Source organism: Jaculus jaculus, chromosome 1 (genome assembly GCF_020740685.1).
Source record: "Jaculus jaculus isolate mJacJac1 chromosome 1, mJacJac1.mat.Y.cur, whole genome shotgun sequence".
NCBI classification, from domain to species: Eukaryota; Metazoa; Chordata; class Mammalia; order Rodentia; family Dipodidae; genus Jaculus; species Jaculus jaculus.
Genome location: NC_059102.1, coordinates 160016920 through 160037965, shown reverse-complemented (window position 1 = coordinate 160037965; position 21046 = coordinate 160016920). Strand labels below are relative to the sequence as shown.

At 52.6% G+C, this 21046-nt stretch overlaps 2 protein-coding genes across 3 annotated transcripts; both read right to left on the bottom strand.

Annotated features, from left to right (window-relative positions):
* Positions 1-427: 427 nt before the first annotated feature.
* Positions 428-13890, bottom strand: LOC101606270 (T-box transcription factor 10). The gene is made up of 9 exons (XM_012948330.2): positions 13754-13890; positions 13085-13176; positions 4231-4498; positions 4048-4149; positions 3398-3569; positions 2536-2691; positions 2193-2260; positions 1907-2001; positions 428-793 (listed from the first exon to the last, which is right to left on the bottom strand). Exons 1-9 carry the CDS (start codon positions 13888-13890, stop codon positions 504-506), a joined length of 1380 nt encoding a protein of 459 aa, XP_012803784.2. The 3' UTR covers positions 428-503.
* Positions 13891-14470: 580 nt separating this feature from the next.
* LOC123453771 (N-acyl-aromatic-L-amino acid amidohydrolase (carboxylate-forming)-like) lies at positions 14471-18858 on the bottom strand. Of its 2 annotated transcripts, none has more exons than XM_045131810.1 (7): positions 18824-18858; positions 18054-18563; positions 17043-17253; positions 16710-16800; positions 16413-16520; positions 16190-16299; positions 14471-14993 (listed from the first exon to the last, which is right to left on the bottom strand). In XM_045131810.1, the coding sequence occupies exons 2-7, from the start codon at positions 18287-18289 to the stop codon at positions 14778-14780; spliced, it is 972 nt and encodes a 323-aa protein (XP_044987745.1). In that variant the 5' UTR covers positions 18290-18563; positions 18824-18858; the 3' UTR covers positions 14471-14777. The 2 variants fall into 2 exon arrangements, with proteins under 2 accessions (XP_044987745.1, XP_044987747.1); XM_045131812.1 differs by lacking the exon at positions 18824-18858 and adding an exon at positions 18756-18773.
* Positions 18859-21046: the final 2188 nt, after the last annotated feature.

Here is a 21046-nt window from a genome sequence, read left to right as displayed (position 1 = left end):
GAGCCCAGCTTACAGTGTCCTCATCAGCGCACACAAAGCAGAAAACAGGAGCCCTAGCCACCTTTACAGGGTTAATAACAGTCTTGCCTCTTGTCTGGTGTCACCACCACTCCATGCACCTAGAGATGCAGGCACAAGTAGACCCAGCTTTGGGATAGCTATAAAGTCCATGTGAGGACTGGAGGGTCTGTAGTTCCTGAGGCTTGCCCCCTACCCCATACACACACCAGGACAGAAGTGCTGAAACTACCCATGTCAAATGGTTTAATATAGGGCTTAGAGACAAGTGAAGCAGGGTTTGGAGGAGTCCCCCTCAAGGTAGGAGGGAAGCAGGAGTCAGGGTGCTATATGGCAGGCAGGAGGCCTGCTTCTAAGGTCGACAGGCCCAGCTTTCGAGGTAGGTAGGCCTCCTTTGGGTTTTCCAGCTGCCCTGCTTTCCTTGGGAGAGAAGGTTCTCTGTAGAGAAAAGGAGGGGTGTCATCCAGAGGAGGAGGGCTTCCCCATCACAGAGAGTCTTGGCCAAGCCCCAGGCACCCAGCAGTGGAGGACAGGAGCCCCAACCCAGTTGGGAGGGTTAGGTCTCCCTGGTCTCCGTCTGCCCGGCTGTTGGGAAGGGGGTATGGTGCCTGTCGAGCTCTTGGAATTCTGAGGGGGCTTGGGGCCCCAGGGTACAGGCCCTGGTAAGGGAGGGGCCTGTAGGTGGTGGGGGCCAGCAGAGACTCATGTGGGGGCAGGAGCTGATGATGTGGTCTGGCAGGGATCCTGGTGGTGGAGACTGAAGTTCTGCTGGAGTCTGAGGGAGAGAATGATCTGAGTGGACCCCAGCCATCCCCTCACTCGCTCAGCCCTCACCCCAGGCCTGCCTGTCACTACCCAGCTTGGCCGTTGTCCTTGCCTTCCTTTCCACCCGGACTGCTCCCCCATCTTCTCTGTCCAAATCCTCCCAGTCCTCCACGGCCTCGCATGGAAACCACCTCCTTTAAGAAGCCCGCCCGAGGGCCAGAGAGACGGCTTAGCGGTTAAGGCACATGCCTACGAAGCCTAAGGACCCAGGTTCAATTCTCCAGGTCCCACATAAGCCAGATGCACATGGTGGCACATGCATCTGGAGTTCATTTGCAGTGGCTGGAGGCCTTGGAACACCCATTCTCTCTCTCTCTCCCCCTGTCTTTCTGACTGGGATAAGTAAATAAAAATATAATCTAAGGGCTTGGAGAGATGGCTTAGCGGTTAAGCTCTTGCCTGTGAAGCCTAAGGACCCCGGTTCGAGGCTCGGTTCCCCAGGTCCCACGTTAGCCAGATGCACAAGGGGGCGCATGCATCTGGAGTTCGTTTGCAGAGGCTGGAAGCCCTGGCACGCCCATTCTCTCTCTCTCCCTCTATCTGTCTTTCTCTCTGTCTCTGTCGCTCTCAAATAAATAAATATTAAAAAAATATATATATATATACATATATATATATATATATATATATATATATATATATATATATATATATATATAAAATCTAAGGGCTGGAGAGATGGCTTAGCGGTTAAGCGCTTGCCTGTGAAGCCTAAGGACCCCGGTTCGAGGCTCGGTTCCCCAGGTCCCACGTTAGCCAGATGCACAAGGGGGCGCACGCGTCTGGAGTTCGTTTGCAGAGGCTGGAAGCCCTGGCGCACCCATTCTCTCTCTCCCTCTATCTGTCTTTCTCTCTGTGTCTGTCGCTCTCAAATAAATAAATTTAAAAAATATATATAATCTAAAAAAAAAAAACACCCGACATCCCTCCATTGCTCTATATGTTATCTCTGACCCTGAGTCACCCTGCCTGTGTCCACACAGGTACCTAGGAGCTTGAGCATGCCGAAGCCTCTTCTAGGAGGCCTGTGGCCCTGTTGACTGTGTTTAGGTAGGGGACTCACCCTTCTCCCTCTCTGCAGAGCCCTTCAGCAGGCAAGGACCAAGGCTACCACGACTCCGGGATGGGATGCCAAGCAGTGGCTGTTGGGTCACAGGCCTGAAGATGGAAGGAGCAAGCAGGAAGGGAGCAGAAGGTGAAGGGGGAGAATCCCACTCAAGCATCATGGGAACCCCAGAGCAAGGCAGAGGGCATGACCCTAAAGTGGGTCAGGAGTGGAGGTCCTAGGGTCAAGTGGGGCTAGGGTTGGGCTTAGGGCATTTGAGTAGAAGGCGGGGGTCAGTCAGTACCAGGAGTCTGGGTCACTCTCTCTAAAGCCTTTGGCAAAGGGGTTGCTGGCGATTTTCAGCTGGGTGATCTATGGAGGAGAAAGTGCAATTAAGGGCTAGCTCTGAGCCATAGAGCCCTGGAGGGCCCAGCCTCAGCCACCCTGTCCCCATGTCACTCCCCAGTCAGCAGACCCCAGACCCCTTGGCCCAGGAACTCCAGAGCCAGTGGTGTGAAGGCAAGAGAACACTTATGGGTGGATGACCAAGGGGACAGAAGGAGCGGGAGTCTGGGCCTGTGAGGACAGAGTTCTTTGTGGAATGGGCTGGCAGCTAGCTGGCCCTTGTGAGCTCAGGTTCGACCCACCCGGTGGTTTTGATAGGCCGTTACAGCTGTGAATTGGGTCTCCGTGAAGATGAAGGACTTGAAATTCTCCTGGGCGTAGCGGGCACTGTCCTTGCGAGGGTCCACAAAGACCACGTGGAAACGTGGCTGGTAGCGGTGCATGGAGTTGAGGATGATCTGTGGGAGGGGCAGGGAAGTGTGCAGCCACCCTCTTTGGGCCTGAAACTTTTCCCCCAGGACCAGGAGACACCCCCACTGGAGCCCACTTCCCTCTTGTTTGAATGCTACTGCCAGGCTGAACTTGAGTCTGCAGTTTGGTCAGAGCCCCCTTGTGTTCAAGCATCTTTGTCTTCTCACCCATAGACTACTTGTAGCTTTGTCTTTGGAATGATCCAGAACTGGATACCTTTCCCATGCACTACCATGTTGGCCAGCTCCAGTCAACTTTCCCCTGAGTTCCTCAGCTGCTCCTGGCTGGTCAACTTCCTTTGCCTTGGTCCTCGGCCCAGTCTCCACATAGCAGCCCAGCAAGACGCATACCCCTGCTCTAAACACTCTTCTGTCTCCAACCCATAGGCACGTAGCCCAGAGCAAACAGCCCTACCTGTGACTCTATTTCTCCTCCCTTCGCTCCAGCCCCATGGGAAACCTTGCAGTTCCCTGAAGTCACCCACGTTCTCTGGCCCCAGGGCCTTTGCACATACTGTTTCTCCAGCCTAGAACAGCTTCCCCTCTCCCATTCCCTTCCTCACCTCTTCCTCCAGATCTCTGAATATCACCCCACGAGCCTTGCTCAACCTCATCACAGTCAAAGCTCAGGTCCCACCCCTGTCCCTACATCTGGCTCAGTCCCTCTCCGCCCACACAGTGGCCCGGGGCTCACGTGGCCATTGTCATCCAGCAGGTTGTTGGTCAGCTTGAGTTTGTCGAAGGACACGATCTGACGCATCCACTGGGCGCCCTTGGCCGGCGAGTCAGGGTGGAAGTGTACCCTGCCAGGGGTGGCGGGGTCAGCCTTACCCGCCACCAACCAGGCAGAGCTGTGGAAGGCATACCTGGAGAGAGAGAGGGAGGCATTCAGGGCTGTCCCCACCCTGTGTTGAGCCTGACAAAGACGGGTGGGTGAAAGTGTTCTTTCCCTGGATGGCATCTTTCTGTTTAACTTTGTTTTAGTGCTGGGTTCGAACTTAGGGATTTGGGCATGTTGGGCACTTTCTCTGCCACTGAGTTCCACACCAGCCCTCTGGTGGGCACCTTGCACATGAAGAGTCAAGACTGCGGGGACTGAGTTCTCTTGTAACTGCAGCTTGCTGGTAGGAGTAAAGATAACCTCTGCTGTCCTGGGCTGGCCCACGCTGCCTGTCCCGGGCTAGCCCAATCCTCCCTGCTGCTTGTTGGCTGTTGCCCCAGGCTGGACCTCTCTGGCTTTTGTTCACAGGGCTTCCACCTGACTCTGTGCATTGGGCGGGGGTCCAATTTCCAAGCTCAACTCCCCAGATTTGAGCCTGCTGCCCTGCCCCCCTCCACACACACCTGTATCTCTTGTCGTCCAGCGGGATGAAGTCCATGAGCAAAGCATAGTCCGCCAGCGTGTCCATGCCCAGGATTTTCACCTGAAAAGTGGGGAACATCCGCCTGCAGGAGCGGGGACTCAACATCCTGCCCGGAGCTCCCACCCACCCCTGCCCAGCCAGACCCCACAGTCCATGCCCACACCTGCCCGCTTTGGTGACAATCATCTCGGTGCCCAGCTGGTTGAATTCCTCCCACAAGGGCTTCATCTCCAGCTGAACCATTACGCCGGACACACGCGGGTTCTTGGGGCCCTCCCCAGGAGGCCTGGCCACAGCTTGGTCCTCGGCGGAGCTGGCACACTGGCCTGATGGGAACGATGTCCCCAGCCGAGGCTCCCAACTGGAGTTGGTCATGGGCAGGGAGTGGGCCTCTGTGGGTGTGAGCATCCCAAGGCTGGTGGACAAGAAGGCTGTGGAGAGAGGATAGAAAAGTGGGTGGGCTGCCTTCCTGCTGGCTCACAGACTAGCCAGCTCTCATTCATCAGGCACTCCCTGCATCACAGGCCTGTGACTTAAAAACAAAAAAAATTGGGCTGGAGAGATGGCTTAGCGGTTAAGTGCTTGCCTGTGAAGCCTAAGGACCATGGTTCGAAGCTCGGTTCCCCAGGTCCCACGTTAGCCAGATGCACAAGGGGGCGCACGCGTCTGGAGTTCGTTGGCAGAGGCTGGAAGCCCTGGCGCACCCATTCTCTCTCTCTACCTCTACCTGTCTTTCTCTCTGTGTCTGTCGCTCTCAAATAAATAAATAAATAATTTAAAAAAAAAACAAAAAAATTAATGTTTTATTTTTATTTATATATTTGACAGATAGAGAGCGAGAATGGGCATGCCAGGGTCTCCAGCCACTGCAAATGTACTCCAGACATGGGTGCCCCGTTGTGCATCTGGCTAATGTGGGTCCTGGGGAATTGAACATGTGTCCTTTGGCTTTGCAGGCAAATGCCTTAACTGCTAAGCCATCCCTGCAGCCCCCTCAGTGATTTTGCTTCTCTAGACAGGGTCCCATGTAGCCCTTTAGGTAGCTGAGGATGACCTTGAACTCCTGATCCTGCTTCTACTTCCTGAGTGGGATTACAGGTGTGTGTTATCATGCTTGGCTTTTAAAATATATATTTATATTTATGAAATAGAGACAGAGAGAGTGGGTGCACCAAGGCCTCCAGCCACTGCAAATGAACTCCAGACTCATGCGCCACCTTATGCATCTGGCTTATATGGGTCCTAGGGAATCGAACCTGGATCCTTTGGCTTTGAAAGCAAGCACCCTAACCGCTAGGCCATCCCTCCACCCTCCCATTCTTGGCTTTTGGAAGGGGCAGTTTGAAAGTCTCACTGTAGCTCAGACTAGCCATGAACTTGAGGCCATCCTCCTGCCTCAGCCTCCCAAGTGCTGTGATTACAGGCATGAGCCATTATTCTGGACTTAATGTCTTTTCCTCAGCAAGCTGCTGGTGGGTGGAGATGGGACCGTCTCATGTCTAGGTGGCCTTGGATAAATTCTTTCACCTGCTAAACCTTAGTTTCCCCATCTCTCACAAAGGGTTCTCTTTTGGTTGCTTTTGTATGTGTATGAGGTTGTGCAGGCTCGTGTGCAGATGTGTGTGCTTATGTGCATGTGTGCGGAGGCCAGAAGTTGACATGGGGTGCCTTCCTTAATTGCTCTCTGCCTTCCTTTTTGAGACAGAATCTCTCCCAGTTCCTGGAAACTAGCTAGCAAGTCCCAGGGATTACAGGTGCATGCTGCTGTGCCTGGCGTTTCTGTACTTGAGTTCTGAGGATCCAAACTCAGTCCTCATGCTCGCACAGAAGACACTGCTTTGCTGACTGAGCCATCTCTCCAGCTCCTCACAAACGGCCCCATCAGCCAATGTGAGGATTAGTGAGGACACACACAGGGCCTGGCACACAGGAGCCTCTTCATAGGTGATACTTGGGACAGACAATGCCGTGAGTGTGTGGGCGTTGTTTCAAGCTCCGTGGAGCCTTTGATGCCTGGTGCTCCACCCCAGATCCTGACACCTGCTCAATCCAACTTTCAGAACCTCTTTTTTTGGGGGTGGGGGAAGGTAGGGTTTCACCATAGCCCAGGCTGACTTGGAATTCACTATGTAGTCCCAGGGTGGCCTCGAACTCATGGTGATCCTCCTACCTCTGCCTCCCGAGCGCTGGGACTGAAGGTGCGCGCCACCACGCCCGGCTCAGCGCTTCATTCTGCTCTGTTCTCTTCTCTCACTCCACAGGCCATCTAGTGATTTGCAAAACAAGCCTTAGCCAAAAGCATCGCCTTCCACTCTAAGGTTTAAACAGTAATGCTGACTTCTGTAAGACACCACTCACAAGCATTGACATGGCTGCTAGAAGAAAGGGCTGCGGGGCTGGGCAGATGGCTCAGTGGTTAAAGGAACTTGCTTGCAAAGGCTGGTGGTCTGGGTTCAGATCCTCAGACATAAAAGTAGATGCAATCCCAGCACTCGGGAGGCAGAGGTAGGAGGATCGCCGTGAGTTCGAGGCCACCCTGAGACTACATAGTGAATTCCAGGTCAGCCTGAGCCAGAGTGAGACCCTGCCTCAAAAAAAAAAACCAAAAAAAAAAAAAAAAAAAAGTAGATGCAAATCCGGGCGTGGTGGCTCACGCCTTTAATCCCAGCACTCGGGAGGCCGAGGTAGGAGGATCACCGTGAGTTCGAGGCCACCCTGAGACTCCATAGTGAATTCCAGGTCAGCCTGGGCTAGAGTGAGACCCTACCTCAAAAAAAAAAAAAAAATAGACAAAAGAAACAAAGATAAAAGTGCTGTGCAGAATACTCAGTGGGTAAAACACATACTCCACAACTCTTGTGGACTCGACTTTGGATTCCCAAACCCCACATAGAAGCCAGAAGCTGTGGATTTCTGTAATCCCAGCCTGTCTAGCCAGAAAGGAGATGAAGACAGGAAGCTATCCTGAAAGCTCTTTTAACAGAGCTGTGAACAGGAGACCTTTCCTCAAATGAGGTGGAAGTCGAGGACTGACTCAAAAGTTTTCTTCTGACTTCCACTCGTGTGCCACCGCGTGCGAGCACGTGAACCCACCCCGTCCAGAGAAATAATTAAAAAACAAAAAGAAAAGCAACAAGAAATCCACAGGCATGAGAGAGGATATGGGAATTTAAAATGGTCTCGCCACTGTGGAAGCCAAAGAATTTAAAAGAGAATTCCCATGTGACCCAGCAATTTCACTTCTAGTTCCATACCCAAAGGAATCAAAAATAACAACCCAAGCAAAGATGTTTGCATACCCAGCTGCACAGCAGTATTACTTGCAACAGTCGAAAGAGAAAAGAGAGCCGGGCATGGTGGCGCACGCCTTTAATCCCAGCACTCAGGAGGCAGAGGTAGGAGGATTGCCATGAGTTCAAGGCCACCCTGAGATGACAGAGTTAATTCCAGGTCAGCCTGGACCAGAGTGAGACCCTACCTCGAAAAACAAAACAAAACAAAACAAAACAAAACAAAAAAAAAAAGAAAGAAAGAAAGAGGAAAGCCAAGCATTTGTTGACAGATGAGTGGATAAACAGAATGTGATCCAGGGCTGGGAAGATGGCTTCTGGAGGCTGGAGAGATTGCTCAGTGGTTAAAGGCACTTGCTTTGTCTCAAACCTGCGGGCCCAGGTTCAATTTCCCAGAACCCATGTAAAGCCAGATGTACAAAGTGGCACATACATCTGGAATTTGTTTGCAGTGGCTAGAGGCTCTGGAGTGCCCATAGTCTCTCTAATAAATAAATAAACATAGTTTTAGGGCTGGAGAGATGGCTCAGCGGTTGAAGCGCTTGCTGGCAAAGCCAAAGAACCCAGGTTCAATTCCCCAGTATGCACATAAGCCAAATGCATAAGATGGCACATGTGTCTGGTGTTTGCAGTGGCTAGAGGCCATGACACATCCATTCTCTCTCAAATAAATAAAATTACTTAAAATATTTTTTAAGCCGGGTAAGGTGGCTCACACTTTTAATCCCAGCACTCAGGAGGCAGAGGTGGGAGAATCACTGTGAGTTCGAGGCCGCCCTGAGACTACATAGTTCCAGCTCAGCCCGGGCTAGAATGAGACCCTACCTCAAAAAAAAAAAAAAAAAATATATATATATATATATATATATATATATATATAATAGCTTTAAAAATGGTTACCACAGGAAATTTTAGTTTATGTCTCTTTTTGCTGAGGAATTACCTCAGTGGTAAAGAGCTTGCTTAGTATGTGTAAGGCCCTGGGTTCAATTTCCAACACCAGGAAAAGAAACTACTTTTGAACCTGATGTGGTGGTGTACATCTGTAATTCCAGCACTTTGGAGGCAGAGAGGCAGGAGAATCAGGAGTTCAAGGTCAGCCTTGGTAACATGCAACTTTGTCTCAAAAAAAAAAAAAAAAAAAAAAAAAAAAAAAAAACAAACCAGGGCTGGAGAGATGGCTTAGCAGTTAAGGCACTTGCCTGCAAAGTCTAAGGACTCATGTTCTACTCTCCAGGTCCCACGTAAGGACAGTGACACAAAGCGCACCAGGAGGCACATGTGTCTGTAGTTAGATTGCAGTGGCTCTCTTTCTTTCTCTCTCATTAAAAACAAAAACAAAAAAGCCAGGCCAGTCTATTGTGCTTGTCTCAAAAACAACAACAACAACAACAAAAAAAAAAAAACAACAGAAGCCAGGCATGGTGGTGCCTGCCTTTAATCCCAGCACTCAGGATGCAGAGGTGAAGGGATCACTGTGAGTTCAAGACCAGCCTGGGAATAAAGAGAGAGTTTCAGATCAGCCTGGGCTGGAGTGAGACCCTATCTCAGAAAAATAAGTAAATAAATAAAATCACAAAAGCATGGGTGCTTCCTGAGCAAACAGGAAGGTTTGAGGGGACTTGAGGTCTCCGGGGTACAGATCTCCTTCTTCCACATAAAACATTTGGGTGTGGGGCTGGAGAGATGGCTTAGCAGTTAAGCGCTTGCCTGTGAAGCCTAAGGACCCCGGTTGGAGGCTCGATTCCCCAGGACCCACCTTGGCCAGATGCACAAGGGGCACACGCATCTGGAGTTCCTTTGCGGTGGCTGGAGGCTCTGGTGCACCCATTCTCTCTCTCTCTCTCTCTGTCAACTCTCAGATAAATAAAAATAAACAAAAAGCTTTTTAAGAAAAATAAAACATTTGTGTGTGACCACTTGTGCCTGTAACCCCAGTACTATGAAGGAACAGAGACCCAAAACTATTCAGAGCCCGCAAGCTCCAGAATTAGTAAAAAGGAAAAAACAAGCAAATGAAAAGGAGACCCCACGTCAAACAAGACTAGGCAGAAGAGCAATGAAGCGAGTCACCCAATGTTCCACCCCGGCTTGTGCAGGTGAGTGACTGCCACCCCCGCCCCCACTGCAAACAAGCATATGGGGCCCTGCAAAGACATGTACCTTGCATACACCGCACACACCACATTGCACATACATGAACACACAGAAGCAAAAATGTGTGTATGCATGTGTATGGGAGTATGTGTTCATGCATGTGGAAGCCAGAACTCAACACTGGGTATATCTCTCAGTTGCTCTCTGCCTTACTAATTAATTAATTTTTTTTTAATTTGTTTTTTCGAGGTAAGTTCTCACTGTAGCCTAGGCTGATCTGTAATTCACTATGTAGCCTCAGGCTGGAATCAAACTCACAACCACCCTCCTACCTCAGCCTCCCGAGTGCTGGATTAAAGGAGCGCACCACCACGCCTGGTCCTCTGCCTAATTTTCTGAGACAGGAGCTCTCATTGAACCCAGAGCTTGCCAATTTAGTTAGTCTAGCTAGTTTGTCCTGGGCTTTCTAAGCGCTGGGGTACAGGTGTGCACCTGATTTTTATGTGGGCTCTGGGTATCTGATCTCAGATCCTCACACTTGCACAGTAAATATCTTACCTCCTAAATTACCTCCCCAACTCCCAATCCCCCAACCCCTCCTTTTTTTTTCGAGGTAGGGGCTCACTCTAGCCCAGGCTGACCTGGAATTCACTGTGTAGTCTCAGTGTGGCCTTGAACTCACAGCGATCCTCCTACCTCTGCCTCCAGAGTGCTGGGATTAAAGGCGTGCCCCACCACGCCCTGCTTTTTTTTTTTTTTTTTTCTCGTGGAAATAGTCCGTAAGGGGCTGAGAACCAGGGTAGCCATAGAAGCATGGTGACCCAGAGCCAGGGGACCAGGCTTTCATTCCCAGAGGTGCCCGCAGGAGAATGGCATGGAACACTTACATGGTGGCAAAATCATGAGGTGCCCTGAGCAGCAGGGGAATGTTAGATGTCAGAGAGATGGCGGAGACAGATGCCTGGGAGCAGATTCCCAGTGTGTCCACACCTAATTAGGTACCAGGAGCCACTGAGGTGCATGAGCCCAGGGATCCCACCATTCCTCAACAGCCCTGCATGACCCTGCCCGAGGAGTGGCAATTCACAGGGCCCCAGGATCGCTGTAGGGTAGAGGGGAGGGAGGGTTGGGCCACATCAGATCCAAAGACCCTGGCACAAGACAAGATGGTTGGATTGCTGGAGTCCTCCACCTCCTAGGACTAGGCCATCAGAGGAGCAATTTCCCATCACTCAGGTGGGGTTGGGTAGCCCATGACAGCCCATGGTCCGTGGGAGGAGGTGTCCTACCTTCCCTGGGCTGGGGGCTTTCCAGTCACCGCTGACACCAAGCCTCTTCGAGACTCACCCCCGGCCCATTCCAATCAATATGTTAGCCCCAGCGCTTTCCAGAGCTCTGGAAAGCTCCCTCCACCCCATCCCTCTAACACCCGACACCCTTTCCATTCTTCAGAAGCTGCCAACTTCTCAGAGGCCAGAGCATCAGGTCCAGAAGGGACATGAGAAGACCCTTATCCAGCAACCCCTCCCCCCCCCCCGCCGATGCTCAAGGGACTAAGGTACAGAGAGAGCAGTGGACAAGTCCAGGTCACTTCTGCCAGATAAGGCTGTCCTCTGTCAAGACCACCGGGTCCCTCCCCTCTGATAACCCCCAAACCTGTGCATGGGAGACCGTGAGTCCATCAGCTCTAAGACCACAGACCGTGGAGCTCCAACCTGCTTGCCCAGACCCTGATCCCCATCCTGCCCATTCACCCGAGTGCCCGAGCCACCTGGGAAGTGACTGCCCACACCTCACCATATCATACCTGCCATGGGGCAGCCGATCCCAACCGCAGCCTCACCCAAGGACCTGTCTGCCAGACAGCCCAGGTCTGCTCCTATGCACGGCACCACCTTTCAGCTGCCAGGCGTGGAAGATACCCAGTTTCTCAGCACTGCCCTTCTGCCCTAATCTCCCTCAGTCCAGAGCCCCGGTTGAGGCGCTCCCTCCCAAGCCAGGCACCAGGTCTGCAGGTGAAGCCCTGGCTCCGAGCTGGGAGGAGGTCGTCAGTCACCAAGCACCTCTGATGGTAGCATCTGGGGCTGGGCCACTGCTGGGCTCGTCCAGCTTCAGGGGCGGGCATACGCAGGAGGGGGCAGTGGGAAGTTTCTGACGTAACAACCCCCCTCCCACCCAACGTGTCTCCTGGTCCAACCTCTCTTCCCGAGATAAGAGGCCCCCAGCCATTCCTGATCAATGGGCCCAGTGCAGCAGGGGTGGGGGCCAATCTTAAGGACAGGCTGGTGTCCACAGGAGCCAGGGTCTGGCTGGCTGGAAAGACAGCAATAGGGACAGAAGATGAGAGCTGAATGCAGAGGGAGCGCCCTCCCTCCAGCCCCCAGGCCTCAACCTATTGGTGTGGAATGGGGATCAAGGGAACAGGAAATGTGGTGAGAGGAGCAATCATAGCCCTAGATTGGGTGGCAAAACTTTTTTTTTTTAATATTTTTTGTTCATTTTTTATTTATTTATTTGAGAGTGACAGGCACAGAGAGAAAGACAGACAGAGGGAGAGAGAGAGAATGGGCGAGCCAGGGCTTCCAGCCACTGCAAACGAACTCCAGAGGCGTGCGTCCCCTTGTGCATCTGGCTAACGTGGGACCTGGGGAACCGAGCCTCGAACTGGGGTCCTTGGGCTTCACAGGCAAGCGCTTAACCGCTAAGCCATCTCTCCAGCCCCTTTTTTTTTTTTTTTTAAGGAGGGACTCCTGTTTGTTTTTTTCTTATTTACTTATTTATTAAAGGGGGAGAGAAAGAGAGAGAGAATAGGCGCACCAGGGCCTCTAGCCACTGTGCAAACGAACTCCAGATGCATGTGCCAGCTTGTGCATCTGGCTTACGTGGGACGTGGAGAATCGAACCTGGGTCCCTAGGTTTTGCAGGCAAGTGCCTTAACTGCTAAGCCATCTCGCTAGCCCTGGGTGGTAAGACTTTTGACAGCTCAGACCCATTAATGGCAGTCCCTGTGCCTCTTTCCCTATAATCTCTAATGTGAGGTCCGGAGAGGGCAGCGCTACTTTCACTGGCTGGGGTACTCCTGAGTGTAAATGGAAACTGAGGCAGACCTGAGTCACAGACTTTGGGGACGTGTCTGCTATATCCACTGGCCCCTCTAATGCCTCCTTTGAGAACGTTCTCCAGGTTGGCCCAACATTCGGGGAGGACTGGTCACAGAGGTCAAGGAGTGGCGATTTCCATTACCCTTGGCTGCATGTGCCGTCTGACCAGAGGTCTGTTCACAGTGGTTCGCCTGGCTGAAGCACCCCAATGTACCCCAGCCTAGGAGGGAGCCTCCAGGTCTTCCCAGAGTTGGTTGCCAGAATGCCAGGTTGGCAGAGGCCTCAGCCCCTGGCAGGATCAGCAGGGATAGGGTCTGGTGGTGTGTTTTCTTTTTCCTTTCTTTTTTTTTTTTTTTTTTTGGTTTTTCGAGATAGGGTCTCACTGTGGCCCAGGCTGACCTGGAATTCACTATGGAGTCTCAGGGTGGCCTCGAACTCACAGCAGTCCTCCTACCTCTGCCTCCCAGTGCTGGGATTAAAGGTGTGTGCCACCACGCCCGGCTGCGGGGTGTTTTCTTGAGTGCGGCACCCAGGGCACAGGATGGACAGGTCTGCTCCTCGCTGCATGTTCCACGCTCCTTGTTTCCAGCCCCAGATTCCAGCTCCAGCACTGGGAGGGTCCTACAGGGATAAGGAGGGTGGTCCCCGGAGCTCATATGAAGGAAGAGGGCCAACCCTGCGCACACCCATCCTCTGCTGTGTGGAGCACGCTGACCTTGGCTCTGAGGCTTATGCCCAGGCAAGACTGGGTTCTCTGTGTGATGCCTAGGGGCCCCAGAGCTCACCAATGAAATGGGGCCCTGCCACTTTGCCTCAGGATTCAGAGTGCTGGGAGAGAAGCTGGAGGGGCATGGAGTACCCATGCCGGATTCAATGGCTCCCTCTCATCACAGCCATTCAGAGATGGGCCAGAACTGGAGTTCTGTTGGCTTCTAGCACATGTGAGTTCTTGCCTTTGGGAAACTCCCACTCACATAAGCATGCACATGTTACTACCATACACACACACACCCATGAACTCAAAAGGCCATTGACTCACCACAAAATGGTGCAGATTTTCTATACAATCAGTGTGTGTGTGTGTGTGTGACACAAAGCACCCCTCCCTGCCCTTCCTGCCTGAGGCGCCTGCTGGCCTGCTGCCCCCTCATCCATCTTGCCTGCCAGCTGGTCCCTGGCGCCCCTGTTTCCTTCACACCTTCTCATCTTGCTGCTCGATACCGGGAGGTGGCATGGCAGCCGTGGCCGCAGGGAGATGGATGGGCCGGCCGGGCTGGAGGGAATGAGGCCGTGGGAGAGCAGAGCTCTGGGCTCGTCCTGCTCTGCCTGCTGCATGCAGAGCCAGCAGAATGCCTGAGCTGGGAGTGAGGGGACTCCAGCAGGAGACCCTGTGCCGGTTCCTTCCCCTATACCAGTATGGGGGGGCGCTTGGGGATGGTGAGGTAGGTGGTAGAGGAACGTTTTGGCTTCCTCTGGTTTGCAGCTGGACTTTTCTCTGCCCCAATACAAATCACCTCTTGCTGGTACCCCTGTCCGGGAGCACCCCTCCTTCAGCCTGGCTCCCCCAGCAGCAAACAGAGCTCCTCAGAAGAGTGCTTCAGGTGCAGGGACTCTGGGAAACACGCCCACATACTATCAGAGCGCTCAGAGCAGGCACACATGTAAGTGTACAGAGCACATGCATGTTGGGGTGCTGGAAATTCCCTCTAGAAGCTTCGCGCCAGGGCTTCTTCAAAACTATAGGATCAAGACGGGTGTGGTGGCGCATGCCTTTAATCCCAGCACTCAGGAGACAGAGAAAGGAGGAATGATGTGAGTTTGAGGTCACCCTGAGACTACATAGTGAATGTCAGCCTGAGCTAGAGTGGGACTCTACCTTAGGGAAGAAAACAAACAAACAAACAAAACAAAACGATAGGATCTGCCTCTGGGCATTATGTGGCCAAGTGGAGCACAGAGTCAGGCAACACTGGCACCAGGATGCCCAACATGTTCAAGGCTACATTGGCCAGCCTCCAGTTCCCCCTGGAGCATGCATGAAAGAGAACAGACCCAAGTACAAGCCCATCGGCAGCCCTCTCCTCCTCCATCCACTTCCCCAGCCACAGCTCGGGCACAGGACTAGGACAGGAACCACGACACAACATAGGAAACTGAGGCCTGGCAAGGAATGTGGCCCACAGTGGGCACAGATGAGGACACTGAAACGGGAGCGGCTTGGGTCAGGGAGCCAGAGTGGGGGCGGCAGTCAGTGCTGGCAGGGCGGGCACAGAGACTGTAAGCTTCCGAGACTTCAAGAAGGCCACCGACTTCTCGTAGTAGGCAGCCTCGTTGATGAAGACCGGGTATACTGTGGAGTCGCCATCGTACAGCACATCCTTACCGTTGAACAACTTGAAAATAGGAGCACCAGGCAGCAGTGGCTCAAAGTCTCGGTCCTGGGAGGACAGCCAAGGCCAAGGTCACTGGGGTAGTGACCGTCCCCAACGGGAGCAATCCCAGGTGGTGGTACCTTCATTCATGGCTCTGTCTGCCCACCCTTCCCTTCCTCTGTCCATTTGAAGAGTGTCAGTTGATTGCCAACTTGCTTTGTGAAAAAAATGGAGAAGCCAGGCATGGTGGCACACATTTTTAATCCTAGCTGGAATTCACTGAGATTACACAGTGAATTCCAGGTCAGCTGGGCTAGAGTGAGACCCTACCTCAAAAAAAAAAAGAGCCACCAGTCACCTGGCAAGGACATTTTGTCACTGGGGAATTGTGTCTACTGGTTATGACCCTCACTGAAGTGTTATTTCCCCACTCTACTCCTTGTCTATAAAATGGAATGTCTCCCTTAGCATTCTAAAATCTAAATTCAATGGGCTCATAGTGCTTAAAACACATTTAGAGGTTGAAGAGATGGTCACATGGGTGAAATGCCTACTGTTCATGCCTGACGACCAAGGTTTGTTTGACGACAGGTTAGTCCTGAGAAACTTGTAGCTATGCAATTTTATCATTGTGGGAACATCAAGGAGAGGGCTTACCTATGCAAACTAAGAAGATTACGTCATTAACAGGAAATGCAATTTCACCAGATCAGGGTCCTGAATGTGCAGTCTGTTGACTGAAATGCTACTACTGTGTGACTCACGCCTATAGTTTTTAAAATAAATCACCTAAAATGACTGCGTTACCTAACATCTGCAAGACATATATATGGGCAGGCCTGGATCAAGATCCTCAGAGGGCATTCTCTGCCCCAGACGTCTTTCAATGCGGAAGAGGAAAAGGCCCTGGGACTGCCAAGACACTTCTCGACAGCACCATCGTGTGGACAATTGGTTCCAAGCATAGGGCTGCTCATGGAACCCATTTTGGGAGCACCTCCAAACGGGTGACTTGGGTCCTGCCCACTCCTTATCTCCTCTCTCCTTCTGCCTTTCGCAGCCAGGAGAGGGCAGCCAGGAGAGGCACCCCCATGCTTTCCATAGGTGTGAGGATTTCAGTGGTTCCTGGTGCCAGGCCTGGGGGAGGGGACTCCCTAGAGGTTCCAGTCCTGCTTCCAATTCTGAGGTGCTGGGGACCTGGTAGGAGGCAGCACTCCCCTCAGTGGATTTAACTGGGTGCTCAGGATCCCAATAATACCGACCTGCAGCTGCGGGTGCACAGTTCCGGCCAGGTGTCCGTCCTCGGTGCGTGGGAAGTCAACAGAGTCCAGTATCCTGTAGACCTCCACGTCAAAGGCAGGAAAGGCCGTGCCTGTGCGGGAGGCTGAACGTGACATTCTGACCCTCCCTCTGCTCTCCAGAAGTCATCCCTCACCCCTCGGCCCCTATTTCCCATGTGATCACCTTGGGGGAGAGTGGTCTCACCTCTGTTGAAGAGCTCAATGAAATCCAGAGTGGAGGCCACCAGAGCTCTCATCCGGGAGAAGATGTCAGCCCGCAGCACGCCTTGAGGCTGGGGGCCCATCTCCAAACCTGGGGATCAGGAAAGGAGAGGTCAGGTAGGCTTCCCCAGGTGGGTCTCAGGCTTCAGACTAAAGAGCGGACCCCAGCAACATCCCAAGGCCCTGACTCCGCCCGAAGCCACGCCCTCGCTTGTAGCCCCACCTTAAGCCCCGCCCCTCTTGTAGATTCCCGCCCACTTCTCCAAAGCCCATGGCCTACAGATTCCATTCTTGGCCACAGATGGCAAGCCGTTGGTCTCCCCGGGTGCCTGGTACTCCAGGATGCTGTAGGTCAGCTCAGGGCTCTGCAGCTGAAGGTGAGTGACAGGGACAGGTCAGAGCCCAGGCTTCCTTGGGAGGGGGCGCTGAGCAGAGGAAGAGCACTATGGAGGAAGCACAGGGTACCACCCACTCTGCCCTGCCTCCCGCTCTGTAAGGTAGGGAAGGGATTAGAGGGTCTGGGAGCCAAGTAGAACTGGCAGATTCCCTCTGCCTCCTTCATCACCCTCCCTCTCTGGCTTATGGGGAATATGTGCCAAGGTACTGGGGCCACCTGAAGGTAGCGGCACAGGTGCATGCTAAAGGTGGCTTCTGGGAAGAGATTTCGAGTGGCTTCCAAGATGAAGCTGGTGCCCATGTTGGCTGTGGTGTTATGCAGGTCAAGGATAAAGTCGAAAGCCTGGTCTGAACCTTTGGGACCTAACTGTTGGTTCAGCTCTTGGGCTCTTGTCACCTCATATGGGTCATCAGGAGCGGCCTTGGAACTGTGGGGAAAAGGAATGGGGGATACCAGTCATCGAGAGCTAATGGGGGGACAGCCTCTTGCTGCACACAGGAACCCTGCTAGAGGACTGCACAGCTCAGGAACACCCTGTGCAGATGCCTTCCTCCCCATAAAGAGCAGGCCCTCCGGGCTGGGGAGATGGCTTAGTGGTTAAGGCCCATGCCTGCGAAGCCTAAGGGTCCAGGTTTGATTCTCCAGCGTCCCACGTAAGCCAGATGCACATGATGGCGCATGTGTCTGGAGTTCGTTTGCAGTGGCTAGAGGCCCTGGTGCGCCCATTTTCTCACTCTGTCTCTCTCCCTCTGTCTGTCTCTAATAAATAAATAAATAAAAATTAAATCTTAAAAAAAAAAAAAAGAGCAGGCCCTCTGCCTGGTCCTGCCTGCCTTGCTACCTCGCCCTCCTCTCCAGCAGCTGCAATTCCCCAGGACCATTCTGGTCTTCCCTGGGATATCTCTTCTCTCATCTCCTCCCTGGACTTCAGGAAGCCTTCCCTGATGACTCTCGGCCTGGTTGGATGCCTCATGTAGACCTCCACTCCTGTGTGTCACCCCCCGTGCTGCGATTGCTGAGGTCTTCCCTTTATCCGCAACATACCCAGGCCTAACGCTTTGGTCCTGAGGTTCAGTAACTGACCCAGCCTGTAGGATGGACTTCCTGAGGAAGGTGACATAAACTGAGAAGGGGTCATGAGAACAATGGCAGTGTCTGTGTAGGGAGGCTGGGGAGGGGATGTAGGACCCACCCATGGGTCTGGCTAACCCAGTCATGGGCACTCACGTGAGGAAGGTGTTGGTGAAGGTGCGGTTGAGGTCTTGGTCCACATAACGTCGGCAGACAGCTGTGGCCGCTGGGTTGGCCAAGATTGGGGTGGCAGAGAAGCTAGGTCTCTGAAGCTCCCCGGGGGCCTGCAGCCAGTGGCGGACCAGATAGACGCCACCTAGCTCATTGCCATGGGTTCCTCCAGTCACGGCCACACGGCGCAGGGGCTCCCAGGGTGTGGGCAGTGCGCACATCCCGGTGTGTGGCTGTGTGTCCACAAGAGGTGTGGAGTTCAGGGCCCAAAGCTGGGTTAGTAGGGTACGTTCCCCAGAGTTCAAGGAATCCACACAGGCAGGCTTGTCTAGACGTAGCTGGGTGATGGCTTTCGTTGTGTCCCACCTGCACCTTGGGAGCCCAGCTCAAGGGGATCGTCAGCAGAAGTTTTGTACCTGAGTCCCTCTTCTGGAACCTTCCTGGAGTGTGAGGGTTGCCTCCCTGCTTTTCTCCCAGGAGACAGCTTTCTTGTTCCTGTTAGAGGGAAGTTTGTTTCTACTAAGTTGGTAAGAGGGGCCCGGACATGTGAAAGGTGCATTTGCTGAGCCACATCCCATAGGAAGGCTACGTTCTCATTTTATAGACAAGAAAGCCAGTGCCCAGCACGGGAAGGACAGAAGAGCATTAACCAGTTAATAACCATACAGCATCTGGGTTCCAGGTCACCTTTCACTCTCCTGCCCTTCTGTGATCTCCTCCGGCTGTCACAGGGTCTTGGAGAGGCGGATACTTACCTACGTGTGCAAGTCCAGACTTCCCAGGTCTCTGGGGAGAGCTGGCGTATCTATCTCCTAGACAGTGGTATTTATAGACCTGGAGGCCCCAGGCAGAACGTGCTTGTGCCAAGTTGGCTAAGAACAAGGGGTGGGTAGGCTGGGCTGAGAGCCACGGAGCCAAAGGTCACAGTGCTGAGATAGTCCCCTCTCCCACCCCTAAACTACTGCCGCAGCCTATTGGGTCCAGGTCCCTGAAGCAAGTTGTTGTCCTTGTCCTCTGTCCCTACTATGAGAATAGGAGCAGTCCCACCAGCCAGGGCCTGTGAGGACTCCTGCTGGGAACCACACTTAGCTTTGGAGAATTCCTCATGGGGATTTCTGAACAGGGAACGATATTCCTAACCCTGTATTATGTGTCTTCTTCTGGGGCGATGTCAGCAAATGTCTATGCACCAGAGAGGGCAGCAACGACAGACCAAGACACAATCGGGAAAGCTACATCCCCTGTGCTCATTGCCTGAACTGCAGGCAGCTGGGCCAGTTAGACTCTCCTTTTCCCACCAGTTCTTACTCCTAATATAACCTTGTAGCAGGGCCCTGTGAATCACAAGTTGCAGGAGTGTCCTGTGCCTTTTTTTTTTTTTTTTTTTTTTTTTTTTTGGTTTTGCAAGGTAGGGTCTCAGTCTAGCTCAGGCTGACCTGGAATTCACTATGTAGTCTCAGGGTGGCCTTGAACTCACGGTGATCCTCCTACCTCTGCCTCCCAGAGTGCTGGGGTTAAAGGTGTGCACCACCATGCCCAGCTCTTCCTGTGACTTTTGATTTGTTTACTTGCTCATTTTTAAGGAGGAAATATTTCAATTTGGGGGAAAAAAATAGCTACACAGCACACAGAAAGCATTTAACTTTGCTGGCTGGTGAATACCAGTGTCTGAGTGACCAGATGTGGGTGCAAAGTTCTTGGCATGCAAAACCCTGAGACTACAGAGAGGGAGCCATCAGTGCATAGTGACCTGGTTTTGGGCCACACCATCCCAGGACATTGAAAATGCCTATAAAAGGGTGTACGTTGATGGTACTGGAAAAAGAGTCCCCTTCTCCCTACCAATTCAGCAGCAACCTCAGTCCTTGCTTCTCCCAAAGGTCCCCTTACTCTCTAAGGCTGTGCCCTATAGGTCCCAAGTCTTGTTAGTAATTTGATGCTTATAAAAAAAAAAAAAAAACTTGGGCTGGAGAGATGGCTTAGTGGTTAACCACTTGCCTGTGAAGCCTAAGAAACCTGGTTCGAGGCTCCATTCCCCAGGACCCACATTAGCCAGATGCACAAGGGGGCGCACGTTTCTGGAGTTCATTTGCAGTGGCTGGAGGCCTTGGTGCGCCAGTTATCTTTCTCCCTCTCTCTGTCTAACAGCCTCTTTCTCTATCTGTCTGTCACTCTCAAAAAACTAAATAAAAATATACAAAAAAAATTAAAAAAAAAAAAACACCAAATTGTTTCACCTAGGCTTCTCCCCCGCTCTAGGGTTTTACTCTAGTCCAGGCTGACCTGGAATTCACTAAAGTCTCAGGGTGGCCTTGAACTCAAGCCATCCTCCTACCCCTGCCTCCTAAGGGCTGTGATTAAAGGTGTGTGCCACCATGCCTGGATGCTTTTTGTTTTAATTTTATTTATTTTTTGGTTGTTATTTTCGAGGCAGGGTCTCACTCCAGCCCAAGCTGACCTAGAATTCATTATGTAGTCTCAGGCTGGCCTCAAACTCAGTGATTCTCCTACCTCTGCCTCCCAAGCACCATGAAGTCGGCTTCACCTAGTTTCTGGTATCACCTTCAGGGATCCTATCACGGAAATTACTCTGGGACCCATTTTGTAAATGTGGAAACCACGGCTCAGGCAGAGTGGCTGGGGATGCCCCGTGGGCTGTAGGCAGAGCTGGAGTTGTAGGCCAAGGCTTCCTTGCTGCCTGGCATGGGGCCCCAGGAAGGACAAAGGTGAAGTTTCCTGCTTCTTACTCAGAGGCTGTGCTTACCCCTCCCCCAACCCAGCTGTCCTCTGGCTGGGCCCAAGCACTGTCCAGAGGTCGCCGAGGAGAAGGCAGGGTGGAGACAGTGTACCAAGCAGCCCAGCTAGCCATGGCTTGCAAAATGGCAATCTCCTGGGCATGAAAGTCAGGCACTGGATCCAGGACTTTCCTCTCTCCAAACTGGCACCGGCTTCAGATACAGAGCCGCCAATTGGCTCGG

What these genes read in the sequence shown, in the direction of transcription:
- LOC101606270 (XM_012948330.2), bottom strand. Translation starts at nt 13,890, where the DNA reads ATGCAGCAGGCAGAGCAGGACGAGCCCAGAGCTCTGCTCTCCCACGGC. An exon ending in CTGTCCATCCTGTGCCCTGG is followed by an intron (nt 4,499 to 13,084) that starts GTGCCGCACTCA and finishes CTCTCTCCACAG; the next exon opens with CCTTCTTGTCCACCAGCCTT. An exon ending in GAGAGTGACCCAGACTCCTG is followed by an intron (nt 2,002 to 2,192) that starts GTACTGACTGAC and finishes TTCCATCTTCAG; the next exon opens with GCCTGTGACCCAACAGCCAC.
- LOC123453771 (XM_045131810.1), bottom strand. Translation starts at nt 18,289, where the DNA reads ATGTGCGCACTGCCCACACCCTGGGAGCCCCTGCGCCGTGTGGCCGTG. An exon ending in TTCACCAACACCTTCCTCAC is followed by an intron (nt 17,254 to 18,053) that starts GTGAGTGCCCAT and finishes TTTTCCCCACAG; the next exon opens with TTCCAAGGCCGCTCCTGATG. An exon ending in TGTGGCCAAGAATGGAATCT is followed by an intron (nt 16,521 to 16,709) that starts GTAGGCCATGGG and finishes CCTGATCCCCAG; the next exon opens with GTTTGGAGATGGGCCCCCAG.